Source organism: Pinus tabuliformis, chromosome 7, assembly GCF_031772625.1.
Source record: "Pinus tabuliformis cultivar Carrire ecotype Pingquan chromosome 7, CPIR1, whole genome shotgun sequence".
In the NCBI taxonomy this organism is placed as follows: domain Eukaryota; kingdom Viridiplantae; phylum Streptophyta; class Pinopsida; order Pinales; family Pinaceae; genus Pinus; species Pinus tabuliformis.
Genome location: NC_142293.1, coordinates 1,118,145,934 through 1,118,171,165, shown reverse-complemented (window position 1 = coordinate 1,118,171,165; position 25,232 = coordinate 1,118,145,934). Strand labels below are relative to the sequence as shown.

General features: G+C 40.9%; 1 protein-coding gene across 1 annotated transcript in view; it reads left to right on the top strand.

Moving 5' to 3' along the window:
- Window positions 1-7,810: 7,810 nt before the first annotated feature.
- The window catches only part of LOC149251446 (protein RIK-like), a 92,021-nt gene continuing 74,599 nt past the window's right edge, over window positions 7,811-25,232 (top strand). Inside the window, exon 1 of the mRNA XM_089453886.1 lies at window positions 7,811-8,610. Coding sequence (XP_089310012.1) covers window positions 7,838-8,610 — 773 coding nt within the window. The 5' untranslated portion in view covers window positions 7,811-7,837. The remainder of the gene's footprint in view (window positions 8,611-25,232) is intronic.

Genomic DNA, 25,232 nt, shown 5'->3' with positions numbered 1-25,232 from the left:
TTTATTCTCTTTAACGAGTCAGAAAGGGAAAAATACTCGGCAATATTTTCATATTTTACGAGTCAGAAAAGAGCTTAAAGGTGACTCGTCCTGGAGGAACGGGTGGTATAAAGGGTAGCGACTGGTTCCCGCAATGGTGGAACTGCTCAAAACATGTAATGGTCAGGATGCTGTCTAATAAAACCACTCATTGCTGCGGTCCCTCAGGAAAGGAAAAACAAGAAAGTGAAAGCATATGATTGGTCAAAAAGATGGTAGCGATGGAATGAAACAACAAAGGCTCATATAGCAGAAATTAGCTGATGAAAATGGCGATCACGAGGGTTAAAATGGGCGTGGGTTCATTTTTACACAAGCTTGAACCATGGATAACTCTGCTTGGATTTAGTTTCATGTTTACACAAACTTGAAACGAAAAACTATGCTTGCTATAAGTTTGCATGCCCTCGACATAATGACTCAAACAAGGTACATGCCCCCCAAGTTTCATGTCATTAAACTAGGTGAATGACATGAAGGTTCACTTGCGAGATCTTGGAAAGAATCGACTGGGATTTTATGAGATCTTAATCGAAAAGGGAGTTGCTTCATGTTTTAATGAGGTTGACACAGTAAAAGAACTATCCTCAAGACCCTTGTTTCATTTTTTAATGAGCTTGACACAAGACAAGGAACTATGCTCCGACTCCTTGGTTCATTTTTAACGAGCTTGGCACAAGACAAGGAACTATGCTCCAGACCCTTGTTTCATTTTTTAATTCATGAGTTAATGCTTGCAGAGACATGCTGACATGACCCTTCAAGGAGACCTACAACGTCAAGGCATGGTTGTAAGTTTTACTTCAGTTCATATTAATACAAATCAACGGTTTATTTCCTATATCTTATGTCAAATTGCATATTGATAGCTTGAAGTTCCTTGAACCTTTAAGTAGATCGTTTTTGTCGTATTTGATTATGTTTGTTGCTATTCTCTGCATGTTGTTTCAGGTACAAAAGTGATTAGAAGAGAGCTGGAGCAACACAACGAGAATTTCATCAAACGAGGGTTTGAAGGTAGGCCTTCATGACATTAACTATCTAATGGAATTTTCTTTGATATTGTTCTTGCTGTGACTAGACCCACTCTAGGGCTAGAGGGGTTGCCTCTGTCCGCAGAGGGAACTTACCTGCATCACAAGTTGGCGACCATACTGGGGATGAATAACTCTCTCTCCTGCCCAAAAGGAAAAATTATGATGATAGAACACTCATACAATCAAGCCAAATCCACACAAAACTATCCCAGGCTAAGTTACATTAGAAGCTACTTCCAAACTCTACTCTCTCTAACTTCCACTCAGTAGATCTTAACCATGAAGGAGGTATTTATAGGAGGAGGAACCTCCATAAGAGATGGGATAAAGAGCTTATCCCTTTGGGAGTTTGTACAAAAGGTGGAACAACCATCCCAAATGAGAGAGCCGAGCTCATCTGATCCAACAACCAACCCTAGGACTGCTCATTGACAATTTGTTAAAACAAACTCGCCAAAAGTAGCTCGTCGTGAGTGAAACACAGGGACAGAGCGACGACGTCGCTAGGCTTAGTTCAATCTTGGCCATCTTTGCAGGTGGAATAACTGATGACCCACGATGACCCAAAAACAAAGGTTAAAAAGGGTCTGCTCTAGGAGTAATGAACTGAGGTATTCTTCCTGATATGAAAAGGAAGACACCAACACATATTTTGCAACATGACACAAAGCAGATGTCAATAACATGGATCGGCAGTGTCCGGGATCAAGGAATGTGGGGTCGGTGACAAAATACTGTGTAACAATATACATTTAGGATACCATCAAATTGAGATGAAAGAGACAATCATCCATAAGAAAAAACAAATGAAGTTCTTTATGAGTTTCTAGTGATGTGTTTCAATCTTTGTAATGCTCCATCCAACTTCTAGAGCTTACAAATAAGATTTTCAAGGCCTTCTTATGCAAGTTTGTGCAAGTATTAAGGTTTTGGGTCATCTTAATAAAATAAAATTTAAATATTTAACAATATAATTTTATAAGCACTATAAATACATTAAAGGTGGTTGATATAATTTTTTTAACCATTTAGTTTTATAACTACTACAATTACATTAAATATGGTTTGCATAAACCAATCACCTCCATACAATATGTCGTCTATAGTTTCTTATAAAAAATATAGTTCAACAAAGTACTATATAAAATGTATTCAAGTAAACCCTTCTACTCAATGTCTATAGTGCTAATTGGTGTTGGAAAACCAAGTGCTTTCCACCTCTGAATAACATTAGTAACAACCAAATGGTATTGCCAATGTATTCAAGTAAACCCTTCTACTCAATGTCTATAGTGCTAATTGGTGTTGGAAAACCAAGTGCTTTCCACCTCTGAATAACATTAGTAACAACCAAATGGTATTGCCTTCCATGAGAAGGCTTGACTAAAGACTAAAAGTGTTGTAGCTTCATAGGACTTGAGTTGCAATATGTCGGAATTGGAAAATATGCTATTAAACATTATGGCCAAGGAGTTTTTGCCACTGTCCCTTATTAATAATTTGCAGGCCATTTTTTAATGCTTTTATCATAAACAACAATAATAAGAACATTGATAATTGCAATAATGATAACAATAGATGGGTATAATACTTCTAAAGAAAAAAATTTATCTAAGCAACAAACTATTGTTAATCAATATTGTTTCTATACTACAAAGGACTGTGTGATTAGTTATAATTGTGTCTTATAAATATATAGTAGTTACTAGTTATTAAAAAAAACGATAAAGGAAAAAAACGCATAAGATTAGGTTTTTGAGTTTAATTTTATCTCTTTATTTCTAATGACAATGAAGAATATTTGATGCATATTAAACCCTAGTCATCACCTAATATTTATTATTGAAAAAAAACACATATTTTGGGACCCAATTTTGAAATAGGATGCATATCGATGTAATTATTGCTTCATTTAGTAGATGTGGAATTATAATTTGATTTGACATATTTGAAATTTCTTTCATATAATAATAATAGTGATCTAATTTAAGGATGATAAATGTGGAGGATCATCACTGATCCCCAAGGATAAAGAATTGTATTATGAATGAGGTTTAAGGAAAACCATAGACAATTTGGTTGAGGCATATGCTATCCTTTAAGATTAAAATTTATAAGTGAAACAAGAGTGAGGACATTTATTGATGTTGATAATTCAAGCATAATCATCGATCTTATAAACAAGAAGAAAGCCTCACATGTTAGCAAGCTAGCTTGCCTCATCACAAGAATAAAAAAGGGGATTCTTTACTTTGAGGATATCACCTTTTTCCATGTTTTTAGGGCTACAAATAATCAAGTGGACACCCTTGTAAATGAGGCCTCAAAATTAAGTGAAGGAAGTCAGAAAAATTTGGGGGTCTTTTTCTCTAAGTTATTCCCAAGTTCTTATCCATAATCATTTATGCATTGTGACAAGTACTACACTTACCAATTGACGTGGATCAATGTATAGGGAGGCATGATGTTAAGTGCATCATCCTTATGACATCCTCACACTTGTTAGCCTTTATTCTTAGTGAACAATTTGAAGCTCGCGAATAATTTATGTAGGAGACCGGTGGGATAATGGTTCAAAGTGCAAGTGCTTCGTTGGCAGGGGGACTTGGCAATGGTTAACATTGGTTCAAGTGGAATTTTAGATAAGCACTCACTTACAAATTTTGTTAGCATTCCTTGGTGCTTTCTCAATCAATTTCGATCAACTGCTCATAGTTTCTATCTCAACTTGATGCCTTGTGCTAGAGTTTGTTTGGAATTCAATCCCTATCCTTGTTTAGGGTGAAAATGTTTTCTTTAAGCCATTATTGTGTGGATTTGAAAATAGGGGCCTTGGGGTTTTTCTTTTCTTTTTATAGGTATTCTTGGATGGAGGATTCAAATCCCACATATTGCGTTTTGTTTGATTCCAATAAAATAAATTTTGACCAATTGTTGTCATCACTCTATTCTCATGTGTGTATTGTATCATATCACCATTATCATGTATTTTCCTTTTTGGGTTGGCATTTCAATTTGGTTTGCTACATGTGCCAATTTGAAATCTCAATTCACTCCTTAGTATCGTTCCCTTGGGTGCTTTGTATTTACCCTATATTTCAAAATTTACGTAAGTTTGTTGTCATGGACTGTAGGGGAATACAAGAAATGCACAAGGTATTGTGTAGGCATGAGTGTTTTATCAACAATGATAGGGGCATCTATGTTTTTTGTGACCACTAAAGTCCGTGAGAATAAAAAACAATGCATATTTAGGAATGTGGTGATCATGGACACTTTTGTACAATAGAAGAGGCAAATTTAAGTTTTGGAAGATGAATGCTCAATGTTCAGAAATATGATCTACAACTTAAGTAAAATATCTCACTCAGGTTCTTGAAATTACAAATTTTCAACAAACTCTACCCTAATGATCCCAAGGAAGCATAAACAATTCATCAAACGGTCGAATACAAGGATTTGGGCAATTAAGAATCTCTACCCACCAATATCAATCAAGATGAAGCTCTCGATAAGCATGTTTTTTCATTGGTGTTTCATGTTATGTAAAACATTATTAATTCTACGTGTCTTTTGTGGAGTTTTCACTAGCCAAAACATTTTAAAATCCTTTGTGAAGGGTGATTTGAATTTTTTAGTGTGTGACACATATTGCTTGATAATGTTGGTTTTGTTAAGAGACAACATTCTTTATATATCACTAGGATGTTTATATTTACTATTAATTATTTTTAATACAAATATTCCCAATTTTTATTAAAAATAATAGTAATAGAAGCAGTGATTTAATTTTAGGATCACAACCTAACTAAATATCAAATTGATGTTGAAGTTTCATGATAGCTTCGTCCCTAACTAGAAATTTAAAAAAATATAATGAATAGTCAAATTTAATATGATTAAGTACACTTGGTCAAAAATAATTATTTACTCATAATTAAAACAAAACAAGATTTAAATGTTATGAAAAGCAAGTTCCTTAGTTATCAATTGTAAATTAGGTATTGACATCAAGGTAATAGTTGAATCTATTCACACTATTCCATATATATTAGTTATTAATATTGTGCAACTAGAAAGAAGTAATATATATATATATATAGATATATATATATATATATATATATATATATATATATATATAGATGATATTTTCAAAACATCTAGGTAAGATTAATTTTAAGGTTAAAAACAATTGGATAAACTTTTTCCATTAGTTAGATGTTTTTTTTGTTTTTTTATTTTAAATTAGTTTTATTGCCTTTGAATTTTGATTTTTTCAATTTTTTGGTTTTTTCCTTTTTTCATATTGCATATTTAATAACAACTTTTAATATTAGCATATATTACTATAATATTTAGTTAATATAATATTAAAATAATATTATATATTAGTGCTTCCCCCAAGGAGGGTGACCAGGAGTGGGTGTCCCCCCCACCTTGATATGATGCCAACTCATATTAAAGGGGGTTGCGACTCCCACTATCCTTAGTGCATTGCATGTGCTCTTTCCACTTCATTATTCATGGCACGAAGCTAACACAAGGCTAAATGTTATTTAAATATTGCAAGCAACATAGGGAGGTATAGGAAGACTTAGTAGGCATTAGTATTAGAATATATTACAATAATATTTAGTTACTATAATATTAAAATAATATTATATATTAGTGCCAAGGAGGGTGCTGAGGAGCAGGTTTTCCCCCTACCTTGATATGATGTCTGTTGGACACCTAATCCTAAATGGGTTAGTGTGGAAGCCGAATAGACCAAAGCAGTCCAAGAGACCTTGGGATCTGAAACCCAAGAGTCACATATTGTACTATAAATGTATATCTCATGTTAATAAAAAATGTATTGCATGTTTTATCTTTCATATTGTCTTTGTTGTCCATGTGTGTTTAACATGGTATCAGAGCGGGCGATCTCCTGCCCTGCTCCAGTGTGAGCCACCTGTTTCTGTGGCCTTTGTAAACCAATGCTCTCCTATTGATTATACTTTTCTGAGCATTTCTTAGAATAGAGGATGTTACCTCTATCAGCGCTGCCATTCCTCTGTTGTGAGCAGTCCTGGCCCTCTGCCATATTCTTTTCCAGCGCTGCCTCATAACGCATCTGTCCATGAATGTTTGTCTGTTTGCCATATACCTGCGCCCTGCTCTTCTGTTGCACTGTCATCCTGACATTGAAACGCTTGAACGCTGTCCTGACAGAGACTGAACGCTGTCCTATTCCTAAACGTTCACCTGAGCGCTGTCATGACCTGAGCGCTGTCCTGTCCTACTTCCGCTGTCCGTTAAAATATGTTTTGAATGTTACTTCCTCTCTTCCCAACTGCGTTTTTTGGTATAGGAAACTCGACAGTTGTTGTGGATACATTTTTGGTATAGTAAACCCTCCAGAAAACGCTGTGATATATTTCATTCTGGGCTGCCTTGCGTCCATTCGTCCTTTTCGCTAGGAAGCCCTCTGCAAATACCCATGGAATCCTGTAAAATCTTTTGATTTTTGTCAAATAGTTTTATGCGTTTCGTGAACCAGAAGAACGCCTCTGTCCTGTTAACTACGGAGGGCTATATATATGCAGAGCGGAAGACAGACAAAATGTTTTCGGTGTATTTGTGTTGTGTTTGATTGCAATTTGTGAACCAGAAGAACGCCTCTGTCCTGAGTGAGTCTGAGCGCTGTCCCTAGCGCTGTGCGTTAAAATTCTGTGGTTCATTTGATTTCTCAACGCCATATGCAACAATATTTTCATTGTCCCCAAAGTTTCTGTGTCCCGTGATTCTTCTTTCATCTTGAACCGGCCATCTTCTACATGCTTTGCAAGCTTAATCATTGTACAAAGAACTTCCTCAACGTCAGGAGCATCAAAATAGATTGCAAGTCTTTGACGCAAATCAGATACACTGCACACATTTTGCAGACAAACCTCTGCTGATTGCGAAGATCCGGACTTGAATTTCTCCATGCTTTTTGATCCATCATAAGACAGAGCCCTGGAGAGCCTAAGCCTGGGACGCTTTGGTGTATGCCAATAATTCTCATTTTCTGATCCCACGAAGAAGCTATCCCTCTCGCCGCGAGGAGTACCTATCGCACTCTCTGTTCCATTTTCTGTCAATGATGATGAGTTTGAAAGGTCTATTGGTTTCATGGGCTGCATAAGCATTAAATTCAGCCACGGGTCTCAGGTGGCTCCGCATGGTTGTCGTCCAAATATTAGCAATTTCTGTGCTGTGTTGACGCTTATTTGCATCTTGAGGCGGCTCCTCAGCTGATCAGACAAGGCATCCCCACTTACTCTCATCTGCGTGCGACTGTGGAGTGCTTTGCGTCTTATTTTTGGTGTCAGAAGTGGGATTTTGTTCCAGACACCAGAACGTGGAATGCATTGGTGAATTCTTGGTTTAATTCGTGAGTCATAAGTTTGACCTCAGCAGAAACATTGCATGTTCTCGCTCCTGATCCTGTCAGCCTTTTTTATTTTGAGCTGACAAAGCATAGGGCATAAATCTAACTCTGCTTATTAGGAACCCATGTTCTCATCGTGGCTTAGGAGGTCTGCTCTGTTAGCTTATGGATTTTTGATCATCACATTGTATGCCTTCGGTGCAGATGAAATGCACAAACAGGGGAACTACAGATCAGTGATGCCAAAGTGTTATAGATCATGGACGGATCTCATTAAGAATTTAAGGATTTCCAACCTTGCCTAATTCTTGGATCTCCACTTGTTAGGGGGGTTCCATCGGCTGCCATGCAATCTTCTTTCATGTCAACACCCCAGGTTTCATCAACAATAGCATCTTCAGTAGTTCAGCAGAATGCAGTGGAAATTGTACAGAAAATCAATCAGGATTTGGCAACAAAGGGATTGTTGCCACAATCAAAGATTCAGGATGAGTTATTATTTGCTAGAGAAATTGTTATAAATGATGCAGATCCTACCGTGCGATACAAGCTGACAAAACGTCAAACACAAGAAGATATTCAAGCAAAGACTGGTGATGTTGTTATAACAAGGGGTAGATACCGTCCACCAAACGGGCCTGCTGAAAATGAAAAGCCTCTCTATCTTCATATATCTGCAGGAGCTCATCCGAAAGACACAGTGGAGCGCATCAAAGCTGTTGATCTAGCAGCTATAATGGTGGAGGAAATAATGAAACAAGGCCGGCAAATACAACCACCCTCAAACCCATTCTATGTACTTCCATCACCTGGTGTACTGGCAGGTCCACCATTCAACGCAGCTGTTTATGTGGGTCTTGAGGCTGAGCCGACCTTAAATCTTGTCAGCCGCATTCGTGGACCAAATGACCAGTATATAAATCACATTATGAATGAAACAGGAGCTACTGTTGTTCTAAGGGGAAGAGGTTCTGGAAATTATGAAGGACTTCATGGCGAAGAGCTACAACAACCGCTGCATTTGTACATATCAAGTGAAAATGTCAAGAGATTTGAGAATGCGAAGTCTCTGGCCGAAAATTTACTTGAAACCATTCGTTCAGAATTTTTGACATCTAGGTGTTACACTAAAATTTGTCACCATGACTATTTGCAGTTAGTATGGCTCCATCAACTGTCATACTATCCTCCTTGGCAAGCCTCATACCTCTGCTCTCCATGTCAAACTCCAAGAAAGAGAGAAAGTCATTAAAAATCTATATATCTCTGGGTACGCAGTTTCTCTTAGCCTTACCTGCGTGTACGCACTCCAAGTTCACAATACCTGCGTACTTGTACGCTCTGTATGTAAAGCAATGGGTGCGTACTCCTGTAAAGGTCAAAAGGCGCAAGTTTCACTCCAAAAAAGTTACTTGTGGTCATTTCTAGAGCCTTCTAGAAGCTTGTTTGACGTGTATGAAGCGCCTCCAGATGGTTCATGTATCCCTACCAAAGAGGAACTTATCCCATCAAGAGGGGAGCTATCCCATCCAAAGAGGGGCTTATCCCATTGATGGTGGACCTGAATAACTTCTTCTAGAGCACTATAAATACAGGCATTGGGCCAAAGGGAGGGAGGTTGAAAGCTGAACATTCCTAAGGGTAGATGCTGCTGGAATTAGGACTCCCTTGTAAAGCTTGAGAGGAGAGATTCCCATCCTTTCCTAGCCTTATTTGAGAGTGGGTGAGCTGATCAAAGTAAAGGAAAACTCTTGTTGGACCCTAGGAGGGACTTGCACAACACCAAGGCTCAGGTTGTAATGGTTCCTTTTGTTACCTTTTAATGCAAATGAACTTATTTTTCTCAACAGATTGTTATTCATGGTTTGTTTCATATACTCCTTGGTCTGTATGATGGATATGTATTGTTTTATGAGTTTATCAGGTGCTATTTAATCTTTTGGCTTGTTAGTGAATGCAGGTTTCGAAGAGAAGGAGGAGCTCATCCGGATCGGCGAGGCTGGACTACTACAAAGCGTTGGACTAAAGGTATGTTAAAGATCCCCTGATTACTTGTATTTGCAATGCATGTTTAGAGAAAGGTAGCTTTATTTGTCTTGTTTGTCACTAGAAAGCTTTTGCTTCTAGGGAGGTCGGTTGTTTCCGCACTAACGACTCTTTCCGCATGACAAAATGGCGACCATACTGGGGAATCCATTGATGTGAATGTTTTTTCCTTTGTATGAACTTTTGATCTGAGAAAAGTTATTTGTTTTCTGGTTTTTGGCTGTCTGACTGTGTGTTTGGGTGGGCTAGCTTAGGGTTAAATTAGATTTTAGTTTTTCTTTGTTTTGCTAGAAGTACGCAGCCTCGGAGTGGAGCACAGTGCGTACCTGTACGCACTGTTGTTTTGTGCACAGAGCGTACCCGCACCTGTGCAAACAGGTCGCCTGCGTACCCCTGTCAAAACTAAGAAAATTTCATTTTCCTTCTTTTTGCCTTTTACTTTTTGTTTTTAATTTGTTTTTCTGCCCAGATCCACTAGTTTTCTGCCATAAATCTTCACCTAAGCTTGTTTCGTCAGTGTTGAGGGTTTTAGTGAAATTCATAGGGATTTTGCCTTAGGGTTTGATTTTTAACTGGTCCTGTAGTGACTTTGGCGTTAGAGGTTGTCAAACTTTGGATCTCCTTGGTTTTGTTCAGTCCTCTTAGGAGTCGGGCCTGTCATAGAATTCACCCTTGTGAGAGACCTACCTTCGTGTCTTCTCTTTTCGAATCTCGAAAAGTTTGTTGGTTGAACTTTGAATTTTATTCTTGAGAAAAGAACAAAAAGATTTCGATTTTTGTTTTTGACTAGTTTTTGGTTGTGCATTAACTAGTCCTTAGTTACATTTTGACTGAGTAAAACATCCAGGAATCATCTTTAGTAAGCTTTTGACTCGTTAGATTTACTTTTAGGTGCTTTTCTCTTAGATTTGATTTTGAGTGGAATTGAGTTGATTTGATTGCCATAGCTTTTTTAACTTTGATTTTTGTTAAAGTAAGTTTTACATGCTTTATTAATTAGGAAAAAATACAAAAATATCTTTTGAAGGAAAGTTTGCTTTGGTAGCATTTTTGTCTTTGAAAGAAAAAGGAATTTTCATGAAGTGAATAGTGGTCATGTGTCGTATGTTTTGAAAAGATAAAGAGTTTGTTTCTTTGTTTTTCATTGCCAAGAAAGTTGTCTTTATTTCGAATTTGCATTCTCCAACTCTCTTAGCTAGGGAATTCATTGAAAAGGAAAAATTAGTGTAAATCATCCTAAGTGCATCTTTTTAGTGGATTTCGGTCGAGTCTACACACCATCAGTTTCATCTCCACTACCTTTTGTCTTAAAGAAAAACCATAAAATTAACGCTTAAAGTAAAATCAAATTAGTAACTTTTATTTACTAGGGCTCTGGAACACCAATATAGATCAGGCTAGTGTCTTGGAGTAGGAGAGTAATTAACTCTCCAAGACAGCAAAACCAAACAAGTAGCTCATCTTGTAGTAGGATAAATCCAATTGTTTCATTTGTACTCTGGGAAAGCTCCTCTTAAAGGAGAAGCACAAGCTCGTGTCCGAACCAGTGAGGGGATCAATCCTCCCTCGTTGGGAACGACACCAGACACGAACGTATTACAAACGGTAAACCTCAGATTAACCATTGTCGAGGAGCCAGGGGTCACTTGTCGGTAAACCTTGGATTATTGTCAAGGAGCCGGCAAGGGGATTGAGCTTGATACTCTGCCCTTGCGTGCTGTCGAAGTGTAGACTGTTCCCCCAGGTGCATTTGTTGCTGTTGGTAACTTTAGTGACCATTATCTTTAGGATTCTACCGAGGTGATGGTGGAGGGAAGATCCCACTGTACCTGGAGCAGACGTCGGTTAGACTCACTTGGATTTTCCGGGGGGTTCACTTCACTCGAGACGGTTAAAGTGGAGGAACTTGTGCCGGTCTATTCATTAAGCAGGTTGCCGGGGTAACTGTTCCACCCACCACTTCTGTACTGAATTCAACGATGTTGGGTTTCATCTCCAACTAGTGTTTTCGGTCCGGAAGGCTACTGTTTGTGCATGGTTTGACGCCCTAGATTCTTTAGGCGTGTGATTCAAATTTGTTTGGTTCTTTAGAGACTTTAGGTGGTTTGCTTTGAGATTTTACTTTGTTTGCGTGTGCAGTAGTTAAAAGTTTTTAACTGTGGCTGAATTACCGAGACAGTCCCGTAGACTTCGGGGCAAGTCTCCTGAGATTGTTACCGTGGCTGATTTGTTGAGGAAGTCCTGTAGATTGCGGGGCGAACCTCCTGAAGAGGTCCCGAGTCATTACGAAGGTTTAAAGGTCCTTGTAACTCCTAGTGGCAGTAAAGTAGGTTCACCTGAAGAAGGAGAATCGTCGTTGGTAGTCCATCCAGATTACCAAGGTCTAGAAACAGGTTATAATCCCGAAGCTGTTGCAGTTTCCGAGCTTGCTGGTAGTTTTTCATCTACTAGTGATATAGGCGAAGAACCTGAAGTATCTGAACCTGTTACTCCAACTTCTAGTGCACCTAATTCACCTAGGGTAGAAAGAGTCATCACCGAAAATCTTCCTGCTGGTTTGATAGCTATTGAAGAACTTGCTCCAGAGGAAGAATTAGGCGTATCTATCCTTGAATATCAACCTACTATTGATCTAAGGGAGCGTGAATCTATCTTTTACAGTCCTCCTAGAAGTACTACTTGGTACCTTTCGTTAACCAATTATTTAGACAACTCAGGGATAAGTTTTTCTCCACCTCGAACTCCTTTTCCACCTGGAGGTATTTATACTCCTGTAAATATGTCTGGTCAGTCGTCCGTGTTCACTCAATCTCCTGAATCTTTCTTGTACGGCGGTCCTTCTGTTCCCTCCGGGTATCAGTCACTTTCTGGTACTTTTGTGGGAGCATCTCCTCAACCCATTGAACATGGGTTATTCACTGGAAACAATGGTAATAAACCGTTGGGTGTAGGGGACATTTACATGATGTTAGGTTCAGTTCTCGGTTCTCAACCTCAAGGTGGCCAATTACCACCTGGGGGGCAGCCTCAATTAACGCCTGGGGGGCAACCTCAAGGTACACAAATTGCGTCTGGGGGGCAACCTCAAGGACAATATGTACCCATAGTACAATACATTCCTCAAGGTCAACCCCAGCCTCAATATGTACCCCAGGGTCAACCTCAGTATCAATATTTACCTCAAGGGTATCAACCTCAAGGTCAAGGTCAACCCCAGTATCAGTATTTACCTCAAGGTTATCAACCTCAAGGTCAATACTTGAGTCAAGGTTATCAACCACCTCAAGGTCAATCATATGTTCAAGGTACGGGAACTGTACCTTTCAGTTATCAATCCTATCCTCAATCCGGTTATGGATCTCAATATCCTCAACCTGTCATGGGTCAATACCCCGGAATGAACATAGTGTGGGATCCATCGCAAGTTCAATAGGTATTGCAGCCAAGTATACAGTTGTCATCTCAAGCTGGACAACCTTTAGTTGCTGGTCCATCCCAGCAACCAGTCTAGTCTAATGTTTAAACTTCTGTAACTTCGGTAGTTACTCAGCCGCCAATTGCACCTAGTACTCCATCTCAAACGGTTGCTGTAACTACCGCAACATCTGCTCCTTCCACCACACTTGCTTCTGGAGTATCGACAGCTCCGGTTTCTACTGTCTCTGCAACTACTCCTCAGACATCTGTACCCTTGTCTGGATCTACGATTCAAACTACGGTTCAGATGCCTGTAGGACAACCTGGTTTAAGTACGGTTGTCACTAGTCAACCACAATTCACTTATCAACCGTACCAGGGACAGTACCAATACGGGCCTGCTGTCCAACAGCCGGTTTACCAGTATCAATCGTATCCTGGGTACACTTATCAACAACCTCAGCAACCCCAGTACGGTCCGGTTAATCCTGGTTTTCCAGGACGATATAATATCCCAAATGCGATTCGTATTCCAAGTTATCCTGAATATCCTCCTCCTGGGACTGGTCTTGTGACCCAGAGTTTTAGGGATCCTAATCGGCAATTACCGTTTATCGCAACTTTGGATTTACCAGACTTGTCGCGCCTAACGAACGATCCAATACAATATCTTCCGTTCTGGCCGCCAATGCCAAATAAGTTTCCCAGTGATATACCCAAGTTCGAAGGTAAGTCTGGAGAGGATCCGTCCAATCATGTGATGACTTACCACCTCTGGTGTGCCTCAAATTCCATCTCAGATGATTTGATCCGCTTACGTCTTTTCCATCGTACGCTCATTGGTCTCGCGGCCAAGTGGTACATTGAGTTACCACGGGCCTCTTTTTACAATTTTAGTCAGTTAGCTACCTCGTTCCTAACTCATTTTCAGTTGCCGGTCAGATATGATAATGGCACGGAGCTACTAACTTCACTAAAACAGTCGACGTCCACTTATATTTTCGATCATATACATGAATGGAGACGTCGACGACGATTAGTGAAAGTTTTTATTCCGGACCAAATCTTAGCTGAATGGTTTGTTAAATCATTATTACCGAAGATTACTGAAGATGTAGCTAAGGCCGGAGTAGTTACTGAAGAGCAAGTAATTGCTCAAGCGCAGTACCTTGACTTAGTTTACACTCAGTCAGGTACGTTACATGAAAAGATCCCAGATCTTCCAAAGTCAAATCAAATCGCTGCTGCTCCTTCGGGATCTCATGTTGTTGATGGCATGATCGGTTCGGTAAATACTAAAAGCAAGAAGAAATATTCAAAGAATTCTTCGCCCATTATAACCTTACCAGATTCCCCGACAGGAGAGTCTTCTCCTGAAATTTCCGCCGATATTCACGCTGTAGAATCATCTATGGCTAAATCAAAAAACGGTGGGAAGAAGAAGGGTAAGAAGAAGGGCAAAGCAGACAAGACTCCAAAAGAGAAAACAGAAAAGTCGAAATCCAATGACGAAAAGCGCAAACCTCGATATCCTTGTCTTATTTGTGAAGAGGATCATTTTACAAGAGATTGCCCCCATCGGGCCGAGGTTGTGAAAATTGTCAAAGGTTCCTCAACTCCTGCTGTTTTGAAAGATCCATTTCCAAAGCAGGAGAGTAAGATGATAGGTTCTTCCTCGAGTGCCACTGAAGAACCCATATTGATGATGTCTCATGTAAGGATTGCGACTCGATCTCACGATTATGGTAGTAAAAGTCCTGTTGATGGATCGAAAGAAGCAGAATCTTCTCATACAAATCCATCAACCTCAGCTCCCGGTTCCAATCCACTACAGATCGAGAAACCTAACCCTGACTTAGTAATAAAACCGCCCGCCAAGGGTGTACTTCGAAGGTCTGCTTTCAATCCACATGCGAGAGCAGCTCAGAATTACAACATTGTTGAGGATTTAGCTGTTTCACCCTCAGCAATGTCGGCTTTAGAAGTGCTGCAATCATGCCCAGCACAACGAAAATTACTTTTGTCGGCTATAGGAGCTGTTGATGTTCAGGACCCGAACCTGATAATCTTTGATCTAGAAAATAGTACACCGCGTCTCCCTCATCAGATGGCTTTCCAGATTCTAGTGATAGTCAAAAACAGGCCTATTCATCGGACTGTAATTGATGAGGGAGCTTCCACGTGTATTATGTCGATTCAGTGTTGGAGATCGCTTGGTTCTCCTTCGATGAACCAATCCCCGACAATTCTTAAGGCCTTTGATGGCCGTGGGTTCCATCCGTTTGGCATTTTACAGGATTTACCTATAGGGGTTGAAGGAAAAACCGTTAGTCTAGATGTGGAGGTGGTTGATGCCCCTCTAGACTACAACCTTCTTTTGGGTCGAAGTTGGTCTTACGCTATGACAGCGGTCGTTTCATCGGTCTTCAGAGTCATAAATTTTCCACATAATGGCAAGATCGTGACAATAGACCAGCTGGCTTATTTTTCATCCGACCCAGCCTCTTCAGAGAGTATCCAGCATGTCGGTAAAACGACTATCCCTTATAAGGATGTTGGCGTAGGATTAGTTAAAGATTCCGGTTTACTGGGAACTTTTCCTTTTCCTCCGATCAACGTAGACCCTTCATTCGCATCCATTCATATGATTACTTCAGACACTATTATTTACGATGATCCTTGGATTGTCCCATCTGAATCTGAGATAGACTCATTCGGTGATGCAATGCCTTTGAGTCCATATGAAATTGCTTATGAGGCCGTGCAGTCTTTTTTCGACCCAAGTTCAACCCAAATCGACCAAATGAATGTGGTCCGTGAGGAATCCCTTTTCGCATCAACCTCGGAGTTAATAACGTTTCCCGAAGTTGTCTCATCTGACGAACAACTTTGTGAAATCCTGTGCGTAGACGATTTACCATGGGAAGATCTCCATCATAGATCTTCGTTTTTACCTGAGGATGATCGTTTTGAAAACGATTTCTCATCAATCTTTACAGCTGAATATGTCAAAGACGCTCAGAGTCCAATGAAACATCCTGATTCAGAGCTGAATTTGGGAAACGTTTCTCGCACTATTCCCATTGACATTTCAGTGAAGCCTGGAATTGTTGAACACATTCATATAGGTGCCTCGTGTTCAGATGACGAAATTCAAACATACAAGGCCCTATTTCAGGAATTCCGCGACGTGTTTGCTTGGTCCTATGAGGAAATGCCAGGAATTGATCCCTCCATTGTTGTTCATGAGATCAAAACTTACCCAGACGCTAAACCCGTTCGGCAACGTCTGCGTCAGATCCACCCTCGGAAAGCGGCTGCAATTAAAGCAGATGTTGAGAAGCTGTTGAAAGTAGGTTTCATTTATCCGATCCCGTTAACGGATTGGGTATCGAATATTGTTCCGGTTAATAAAAAGCAGGGAACAATAAGAATATGTATCGATTATAGGGATATCAATCATGCTTGTCCCAAGGACAACTATCCGACGCCCTATATCGATCAAATAATTGATGATTGTGCCGACAGTGAAATATTTTCCTTTATGGACGGTTTTTCCGGTTACAACCAAATCAATATTCTACCTGCCGATCAACCAAAAACGGCTTTCATTTGTCCATGGGGGACATTTGCTTATTGCAAATTACCTTTTGGGCTTAAGAATGCCGGAGCCACTTTTCAAAGGGCGATGTCTTATGCATTTCATGACATCAAGCACATTGTGCAACCGTATCTCGATGATTTTCCTGCTCACTCCTTACGTCGAGCTGATCACCTTGTCCATTTACGAGCAATTTTTATGAGGTGTAGGCATTATCGTATACGGTTGAACCCACACAAATGTGTCTTCTGCATCGAAGTGGGACGATTGCTGGGATTTGTAGTTTCAAAAGCCGGCATTCGCGTCGATCCCTCGAAGGTCAAAGCTATCATCAAATTGCCTCCTCCTTCGAGTTTGCGCCAACTCCAAAGTTTGCAAGGGAAAGCAAAATTTTTACGCCGATTCATTCCTAACTACGCCGAGATTACCAAGGGTTTTACCCGGTTGTTGAAACAAAATGCTCAATTTTCTTGGGATGAGATAGCTCAGAAATCTTTCGATGCGCTAAAGCACGCGTTGACCCATGCACCGTTGCTGCATCCTCCCAAGTACAACCAGGATTACTTTTTGTACCTCGCCACCGCTCATTCCACCATTGGAATGGTCTTAGTTTGAAAAATCTAAGTCTAAGAAATCTTTAGTTTTTGCAGAATTGATGTGTGACTTCCCGCGTGCTGACACGGAAACTGTGGTAGAGGAGCCCATTGTGGACGAATCTCTGTTTCTCATCAGCACTTTAGATTCGTGGTATGGAGATATAATTTTCTATCTCCAAACCCAATCCTTTCGGCCCGAAGCTTCAAATTCGGAACGCCGAAAAATTCGATTCCAGTCCCAATAGTACAAACTATTGGAGATACTCTTTATCGTCGTGGGACAGATTTGGTTTTTCGTCGTTGCTTAGCTCATGAAGAGGCAGAAAGGGTTATGAATGACTGTCATTTTGGAGCGTGTGGTGGTCATATGTCTGGGTATGCCACAGCTCAGAAGGTGTTGCGTGCTGGCTACTTCTGGCCGTCCATGTTTAAAGATTGTATCATTGCGGTCCGAAAATGCCACAACTGTCAAGTGTTTGATCGCAAGATGCGCGCACCACCTACTCCTCTCCACCCTATAATTGTCGTTGGTCCTTTTGCTAAATGGGGTATCGACTTTATTACATGTAACCCTCACTCGGCCAGGGGGCATGCGTATATCATCCTTGCGGTTGATTATTTTACTAAGTGGGCCGAGGCGATGCCTACATTCGAGGCTGACGGCAAGACAGCTGCGATTTTCGTATTCAATCATATTATTGCTAGGTTTGGTGTCCCACAAGCGATAATCACTGACCATGGGCGCCATTTTCGAAACATTATGATGACAGAACTTACAAGCCAGCTTGGTTTGCGTCATGATAGTTCTACTCCTTATTATCCCCAAGCAAACGGTTTGGTTGAGTCCATCAACAAAGTTCTTGTTATCATGATCCGACGAATCATTGGTATTCATCGGTCGAATTGGCACAACATGTTATTTTCAGCGCTTTGGGCATACCGAACCTCAGTGAAAACATCAACAGGGTTCACTCCTTTCCAACTAGTTTATGGTTTGGAAGCAGTGTTGCCCATTGAATGCGAAATCCCATCACTTCAAATGGCTGTCGAATTTCTTCCAGCTACTTCCGAAGAGGAGAAGCGTCTATTATACTTAGCTAAATTAGATGAGACTCGACGTGACGCTGCATTGGCAATCGAGACTCACGCAAAAAGGATGAAAGCTCAGTATGATCGCAACGTGACCCCTCGTAATTTTTCGGAAGGAGACCTAGTGCTATTATATGATCAAGCTAACGATAAATTAGGTGCTGGCAAATTCGTTCCTATGTGGCATGGGCCCTACATTGTCAAGCGAAAGCTAGCAAAAGGGGCCTATGAGCTGGTAGATTTTGATGGGGACTCTTTGGGTAAGCCCAGAAATGGACTTTACCTAAAGAGGTATTATGCTTAAATGATGGGTATGGAGACTTAGTTAGGTTATTTTTTTCTTTCTAGCTGGTGTGTTTGTTAGTATAGACAGTGTGCTTAGCTTAGAGAGTGTGTTTTTCGTCGTTATTCTGGCTTATCTTGGTTTTACTCTTGATATTGCAGATGTCGACGCCTCTCCAAACATACATTGGTTTTGCTGATGGTGCTTGTCGTAGTACACGGAATATCTCTTCCGCAGCTTGGGTTATCTATTCGCCCTCTGACGAGTTAGTTTCTATGCATGGGGTGAGCCTCGGTCAAACAACAAACAACATTGCAGAATACAGTGCAGTGATTGAGTTATTAACTGAATCTATTTCATTTGGGATTCGGAGTTTGATAGTGAGGTTAGATTCTGAACTCGTTGTATTACAGCTTAATAAAGTATATGCCATTAGAAATCCAGTGTTATTAAGGTTATTTTTGACAGTGCATCTATTGGAACGTGAATTTGATTACATTGAATATCAACATATTCCAAGGTCATTAAATACATTAGCAGATGCAATTGCTTCTCGAATGTTAGACAAACATTTGCGGTAATCATAAATGTAAATTTAAAAACATTTCATCATACATGTTTAACAAGATAAGCCGGTAATAATGATATATATATAGATAGGAGTGTGTCAAAAATATACATCGTCTTCGATCATAGGTTGAAAAACACCTTATGATCGGCAAAAATGATAAGTACAAAAAACCAAAAATGTCACATGTGTCTACAAAAGTGACTAGCCATCACTGGTGGTGCTCTCTATACGAGACCACTGCCTGCGCTACCCTACACAGGAACCTCCTGAAAGGTCCTGGGACTGCGACCACATAGCGCTGAAGTCAGCTAGGAATATCGTCTATAGTCGTCTCTGGTATGTCCGCCGTGAGACGCTCTAGGTCCTGTTCCAGCTCGGCTAAGGTCTCTGCGGCCGCATCCTGTGGGGCCGGTGCTGGTGCAACTGGTACTCTTCTCTCGAATGGCCGGAGATTGGCCGGACGCTGTGGACCTACATCTGCATTTTGGAATTTGTCACTGTCAGTTTTGAGACGATATAAAAACAAACAAAAAAGTAAATAATTTAAAAAACTTGTGAAAAATGAAGTACCTCTGTCGTCCCATTGTTCTCCCTGTGGAAGAACCATGTCCGGATCACCACGAAAATCTACTCTGGCATAAGGAAAGTCCTGAATCGCAAAGACCTGGTCCTCCAACCAGTGAAAGTAACCCGCAGGAAATCGAACAACTCCCGCTCCCTCATCAGGATGCCGGGCCATCACCACAACCCATCGCATCAACTTTGGCTCCCGAGGAGGCCCAGCTGGAACAGTGAGATGCTGTGGGATCAGCATCGGAACCCTCTCTAGGGCAAAGCTCACAACTAGAGGCCCATACCCAAAGGTCTTTAATTGTCCGTTCTTTGCCCTAGTCAGTTGGCCCTTCATATTGGCCAACACAGCGTCACACCAATTGAAAATGGTGCCTCGGTAGCAATCTATCGCCATCCGCATTTGGGACCTGGTGGCAATGTGCAAGGCGGCTACGCCGCAGAGTCTGGTAACTGTAAAGGCAATTACCATAAGTTCAGGTAGGGATATGTATTTGATTTCTATCCCTTTCTCCTGGTTCTAATTGTTGCACCACTCTAGCCGGAGGCTAGCAAGGGATTGGCCACCCGGCCTAGTCCCGGACAGAGTCAGTTGCTCGCCCCTATTAGGCAAACCGGTGAGAAAATATATGTCAGAGGGCTCTATCTCGAGCTGGTGCCCTCCGATGTAGAAGCATTGATCCTGGACGTTCCACCTTTCAACCAGCCATTCTAAGAATCGCACCTGGGCCCTCATGCCAGGTATGGCCCAGTATTTGTAGAGACCGCATGCCTTCAAAGCATCAATGGAGGGTTGATGATCTATTGCAGCCAAATCGACATCTTCGTGTTCTCTTTCGCACCAATTAAGCATGGTGGGCAATCTACACACCAGAAAACATTCATTAGGATTCATTAAATCAAAATTTGATGGTTTGTTTTTGAGTTTTAGGGTTTTGAAATTGCTTTGCGCGGAGTACGCACCCCGCGTTCAGAAACAGAGCGTATGGACGCAGCTGTTCTGAAGGTAGGCTGCGTACTCCGGCCATTTTCCCATTAACGAAAATGTCGGGGTACGCAGGTCGCCCGTTGGGCACCTGCGTACCCCGAAAGGCGGATCCTAAAACCCCAAAGCCCTCAAAAAATCAAACTAAGGCTTAAAATGAAATTCTAAACGGATGAAAACAAAGAGGAGGATGTTGTGAAATACATAAAAGAGACGGCACTCGATTCCGACAGTCGGATTCTCCGCAAAGTCCACGGGAAGTTTCTTGCCAAAAGCCCTTTTCTCTCCCTCAACAGTAAAATGGTAAAAATGACATGGTAAAAGGTCTTTTTATAGGTTTTTTGGATAAATGAATGCTAAATTTGTTTATTTTTCACCATGGAAGGATATTTCTCAATGCATTTTTGCTTATGTTAAACAGGTATGAGTAATGTGTCGTTTTTGTGCAGGACAATAGGACTTTCAAGGAAAATTATCATTTTTCACGAACCAAAATGTCAGAGTCATCTTTTAAGCCCTTTTCTGACTCCTAAAACATGAAAAGATCGCTGAGCGTTTCTTTTACACTCGTTAAAACGGAATTAAAAGACGGTCCCCTTATAGCTCTTTTCTGACCGTAAAAAACAGGAAAAGATTGATGGGTTTTTGTCGTTTCAAACTCGATATGGAAATAAAACGACGTGTCCTTGATCGCTTTTTACTTTACAGGTCAGAGGCACTAATCATGAAAGTACTCCTTGGTCGCAAGACTAAGCGGTTCTCTCAAGTATTATTTTATACTTTTTCGGGCTTGGGAGACACAACTTTACGAAAAAGTTCAACCTGGAGTCTTCTTTAGTTTTTTCAGACTCTCTAAAAATGAAAAACGCCGAGTTTCTCTTATACTGTGTTATAGACAATTTTGTGCCTTACAGCAACAGGCATGAATTGTCAATAATCCAAGGGATCCAAAGTCCCTAAACATGATGTTCCTACCCCTAGAGGAACAAGGTCAGCAAACCAACAGCTCTCAGATCAGTTCTCCACCTGAAAACACTCAAAAACAAGCAATCCTGAAATCAAAGCAGGTGCTCCACTAGGCTTCTGCGCTGAAACTCAACTCCTCCATGGTGTACCTGTGTTGCAAAGCAAGTGGAACAAAGGCCACCTGCACTGAGCGAGATGGGACAAGTGGCACACTGAGTCATTGCTCTGGAATCTTCCAAAAATGACACTTGGATCAGGGATTTCGCCTTGTGATGAGTCAGAGGCTCTGTTTCTCCAAGTGGAAGCAAGGTTCTCCAAGTGGACTCAAGAACTGAAGATCAACTGAAGAGAGGGAGGACACAAGGCAGCTACACATCAGTTGCAAGCTGACTCATCCTTTCTCAATTCATCTATATATTGAGCTCTCTCCTATGAGCTCAGGGGGCTGGAATTTTGTGCAAAGTAATGATATGCTGTTGGTTTCACTATAGAGCTATTGGGTGATTGCTTGAAGGAGGTGAAGAGGAGAAATTCTTTCTGCTGGGAGGTGTTGCTGGATTGGGGCCTTCAATGGTTGTAACTCTCTCAGAACTTTACTTCTTCATTAATAAAAGCTATTGAGGTTCTTCTATATGCACTTGTTTCAATGATGTGTTGTGATAATTGTATATTTGATTTATGCTAATCCTTGAATCAGTTATGATTGCATGCTTCTTGTAGTTTCCTTCTTTGTTATTTTGCAGGATCTCATTGTAGCTGGGCCAGAAAAAGAGCAAGGAGCTGGGAGCAAGCAAGCAAAGAGAAGAGTTTGGATTCGACATTAAGCGCAAGGCAACGGTTAGTGCATTTCTTCATTCTCTTTTGCTTTCATAAAGAAGTAAACCTTAAGTAGTTTTCTTTACAGTTGTTGCTGAGGTACTATCACCCTTAGAGTGGGATAGGGTCATCCGAATCGGATACTTTTCCCTACAACAAACTGGCGACTCCACTGGGGATCGTATCTGTTTGATTGTTTGTAGTATTTTGCTATTCATTTCCTGAACAGAAGAGTACCAAATCGAAAAGCTTTTGACTATATCAAAAGCGAAGTAGAGGGCAGCTACTCTGGCTCATTTCTGAGCATGTTCATGATTTGAAGAGCTGATCTACAAGGATCCTTGTAAGCTCTTAGTGATAGCTTTTCATCCTCCTAATCATCCCTTTGTGTGTACTTGACTGATTGCTTCTGATTTGAGCAAAAACTGTGCATTTTTTAGAAAATTGTGACCCGGAAACTGAGAAAACGCAACTTTCGTTTTCCAAAGCAGGTAGTACACAGGCTACCTGCTTTGCAACGCAGGTCCCGAAGGGGCTACCTGCGCTGAGAGCCAGACTGGCTGAGCAGCACCTGCGTTGGCCCAATTTTGCCTTGAGCAGTTGGGGTTTCCTCCCTTTTTCTTGTCTGTTTTCACTATAGATTTTGCAGCCAGTTACCAGTCTTGTACCTGTTCTGAAACCAACCTTACTTGCCATCATTCCGCCTCTGTTATATAACGAAATTGTATTTGTTCTTTTGTATTTCTTACTTCATTTACAATTTCCCATAACGAAGAGTAAACTAGTCTTGCTTTGGCCTCTTAGATCTGAACCTGTGTTAGGCATTTTGCTGGTCTAAAGAGTTAGCTTGTTGGCTGTCCATAGCTGATTAGTCTTTTTACTTTCGTCATTATGGTTTGATTTCATGTATTTCCAGTGATTAAAACAAGTAAATCTTAAGGTGTCTTTTGATTTTGGACAAGCTTGTTTACTTTCGCTTTAAATCGAAATCAAAGTTATATAACAACTTTCTTTTTGTAACCCATCAACATTAAGAAAGGGAAAAGAAAATACATGCATTGTGCATTTTGCATTTGACTGTTTGCATGACGATTTAGGAAATTTTGCATTAGTGTGTGCTCTATGATCTGTGTGAAAAGATTTGCCTTTCTTTTCCCTCAGTAGTTAAGATTTTCAAAGTTGAAAGATTGAAAAGTTTGCTTCTCATCTTAGACTGCATTCAGGAATTTGTTACATACATCTCGTGGTGATCCTTAAAGGCAAACTGCTAAGCAAGATCAACATTAAAATAAATTCAATTTACATAACAACGCTTTGAAACATAACGCAAACACATAGAGGTCTAGGTAGAGACGTGTTCCGGCGTCGTTAAACATAGTGACTGTCGATCTCTACGAAGGTGGGTGATTCCTCCTGAGAGTCGGTGGCACTAATACGGACTTGTGCTCCCACGTACCGTCGCGTATATATTGGGAGACCCCTATAGGAATAAAGCCTTTATCCATAGGAAGCCGTGTCGGTCGCCCTATTGATCGCGATGCAGTGAACACAGCATTCACGAAGATCGACCACCCGTACCGTAAAACGTATTCTGTGGTTTCGCGAAAAGTTTGGCACACCCTCTGCCTAGAACTCCAGAGAAGTTTCTTTTGGCCTTTTTCAAACTCTATAACTGAAAAAAGTCCATCCGAGCATTTGTCACTTCGGGCTCGTTAAAACATCGAAGGAGACTAGAGTCATCTTTAGCTTTTTCTCGACTCTTAAAACATGAAAAAGCAAAGTTGTGTCTAAAGCGTCGTTAATAAAATTTATTTTAAGCGGAACATAATCACCTGTTATTCCCATGTTGATCTTTCAGTTGAAAAGTATGGAGCCCACCAACCAAGGAAGTTACCTTGGCGGAAGTCCCAATCCCTTCTCCTCTTGGGGAGATGTTGGTGCGCCTCATATGGCCACATTGTCACTTCCAGGATTGACAATTGGCCTACCTGTATGGCTCTTTTCAACTAATGTAGTTCAGATCGCCACTAATCCTGAGCAGTCGAATCAACAGTCAGACCAGTCTAGAGCTACCCACCAGCCTTCCACTTCTTACAATTCTTCCTCTGATCCTTCATCTTCGCGAGGTAGAGCCGGCAAAAGTCAGCCTCCCACGGAGAAGAAGGAAAAGAAGAAGAGAGAAAAGAAGCAGAAGGGGCCTATGGCGAAGGCGACTGGGGGCAAGCAAAAGACATCTGACAAAAATCCACACACTGCACCGACCGGGCCTAAATCGCCATGTGTCATTTGCAAAGGGACCCACTTCCATCGTGATTGTCCTTGTATTCCCCGGATACTAAGGGACTGGTCCCCCAGGTTGCACAATCCGGTAGCATCAACCTCTGGTAGTCATGTTGATTGCAGTCCGTCAACTAGCGAGAGTGAAGGACAAAAAGGGAGACCAAGATCACCCTGTATGTTGTGTGAAGGCGATCACGCCATCCACCGATGTCCATTCTTAGATGAGGCGAAGAGAGTTTTGGAAGATCGTCCGGTATCACCGTTACGACTTCCTCCTGGATACCAAAAACTCGTGCCTAATCCCTCGATAGTTGAAAATCCAGCTGGCCCGCTCAAGTGGTCAGCTGAAGTGTCAGTCATTGAGAACGAACCTGCTGAATCCAGACCAGACGAAAGTCTAAAGGTCGAAACGGCAGTTGACCCGGTTCTCCCTTCAGAGGTTTCATCCTCAAATGACTCCGTCATTGAAGACCCATCTTCAAATGACACCCTCACTGAAGAGGATAGGGATGACCCCGTCC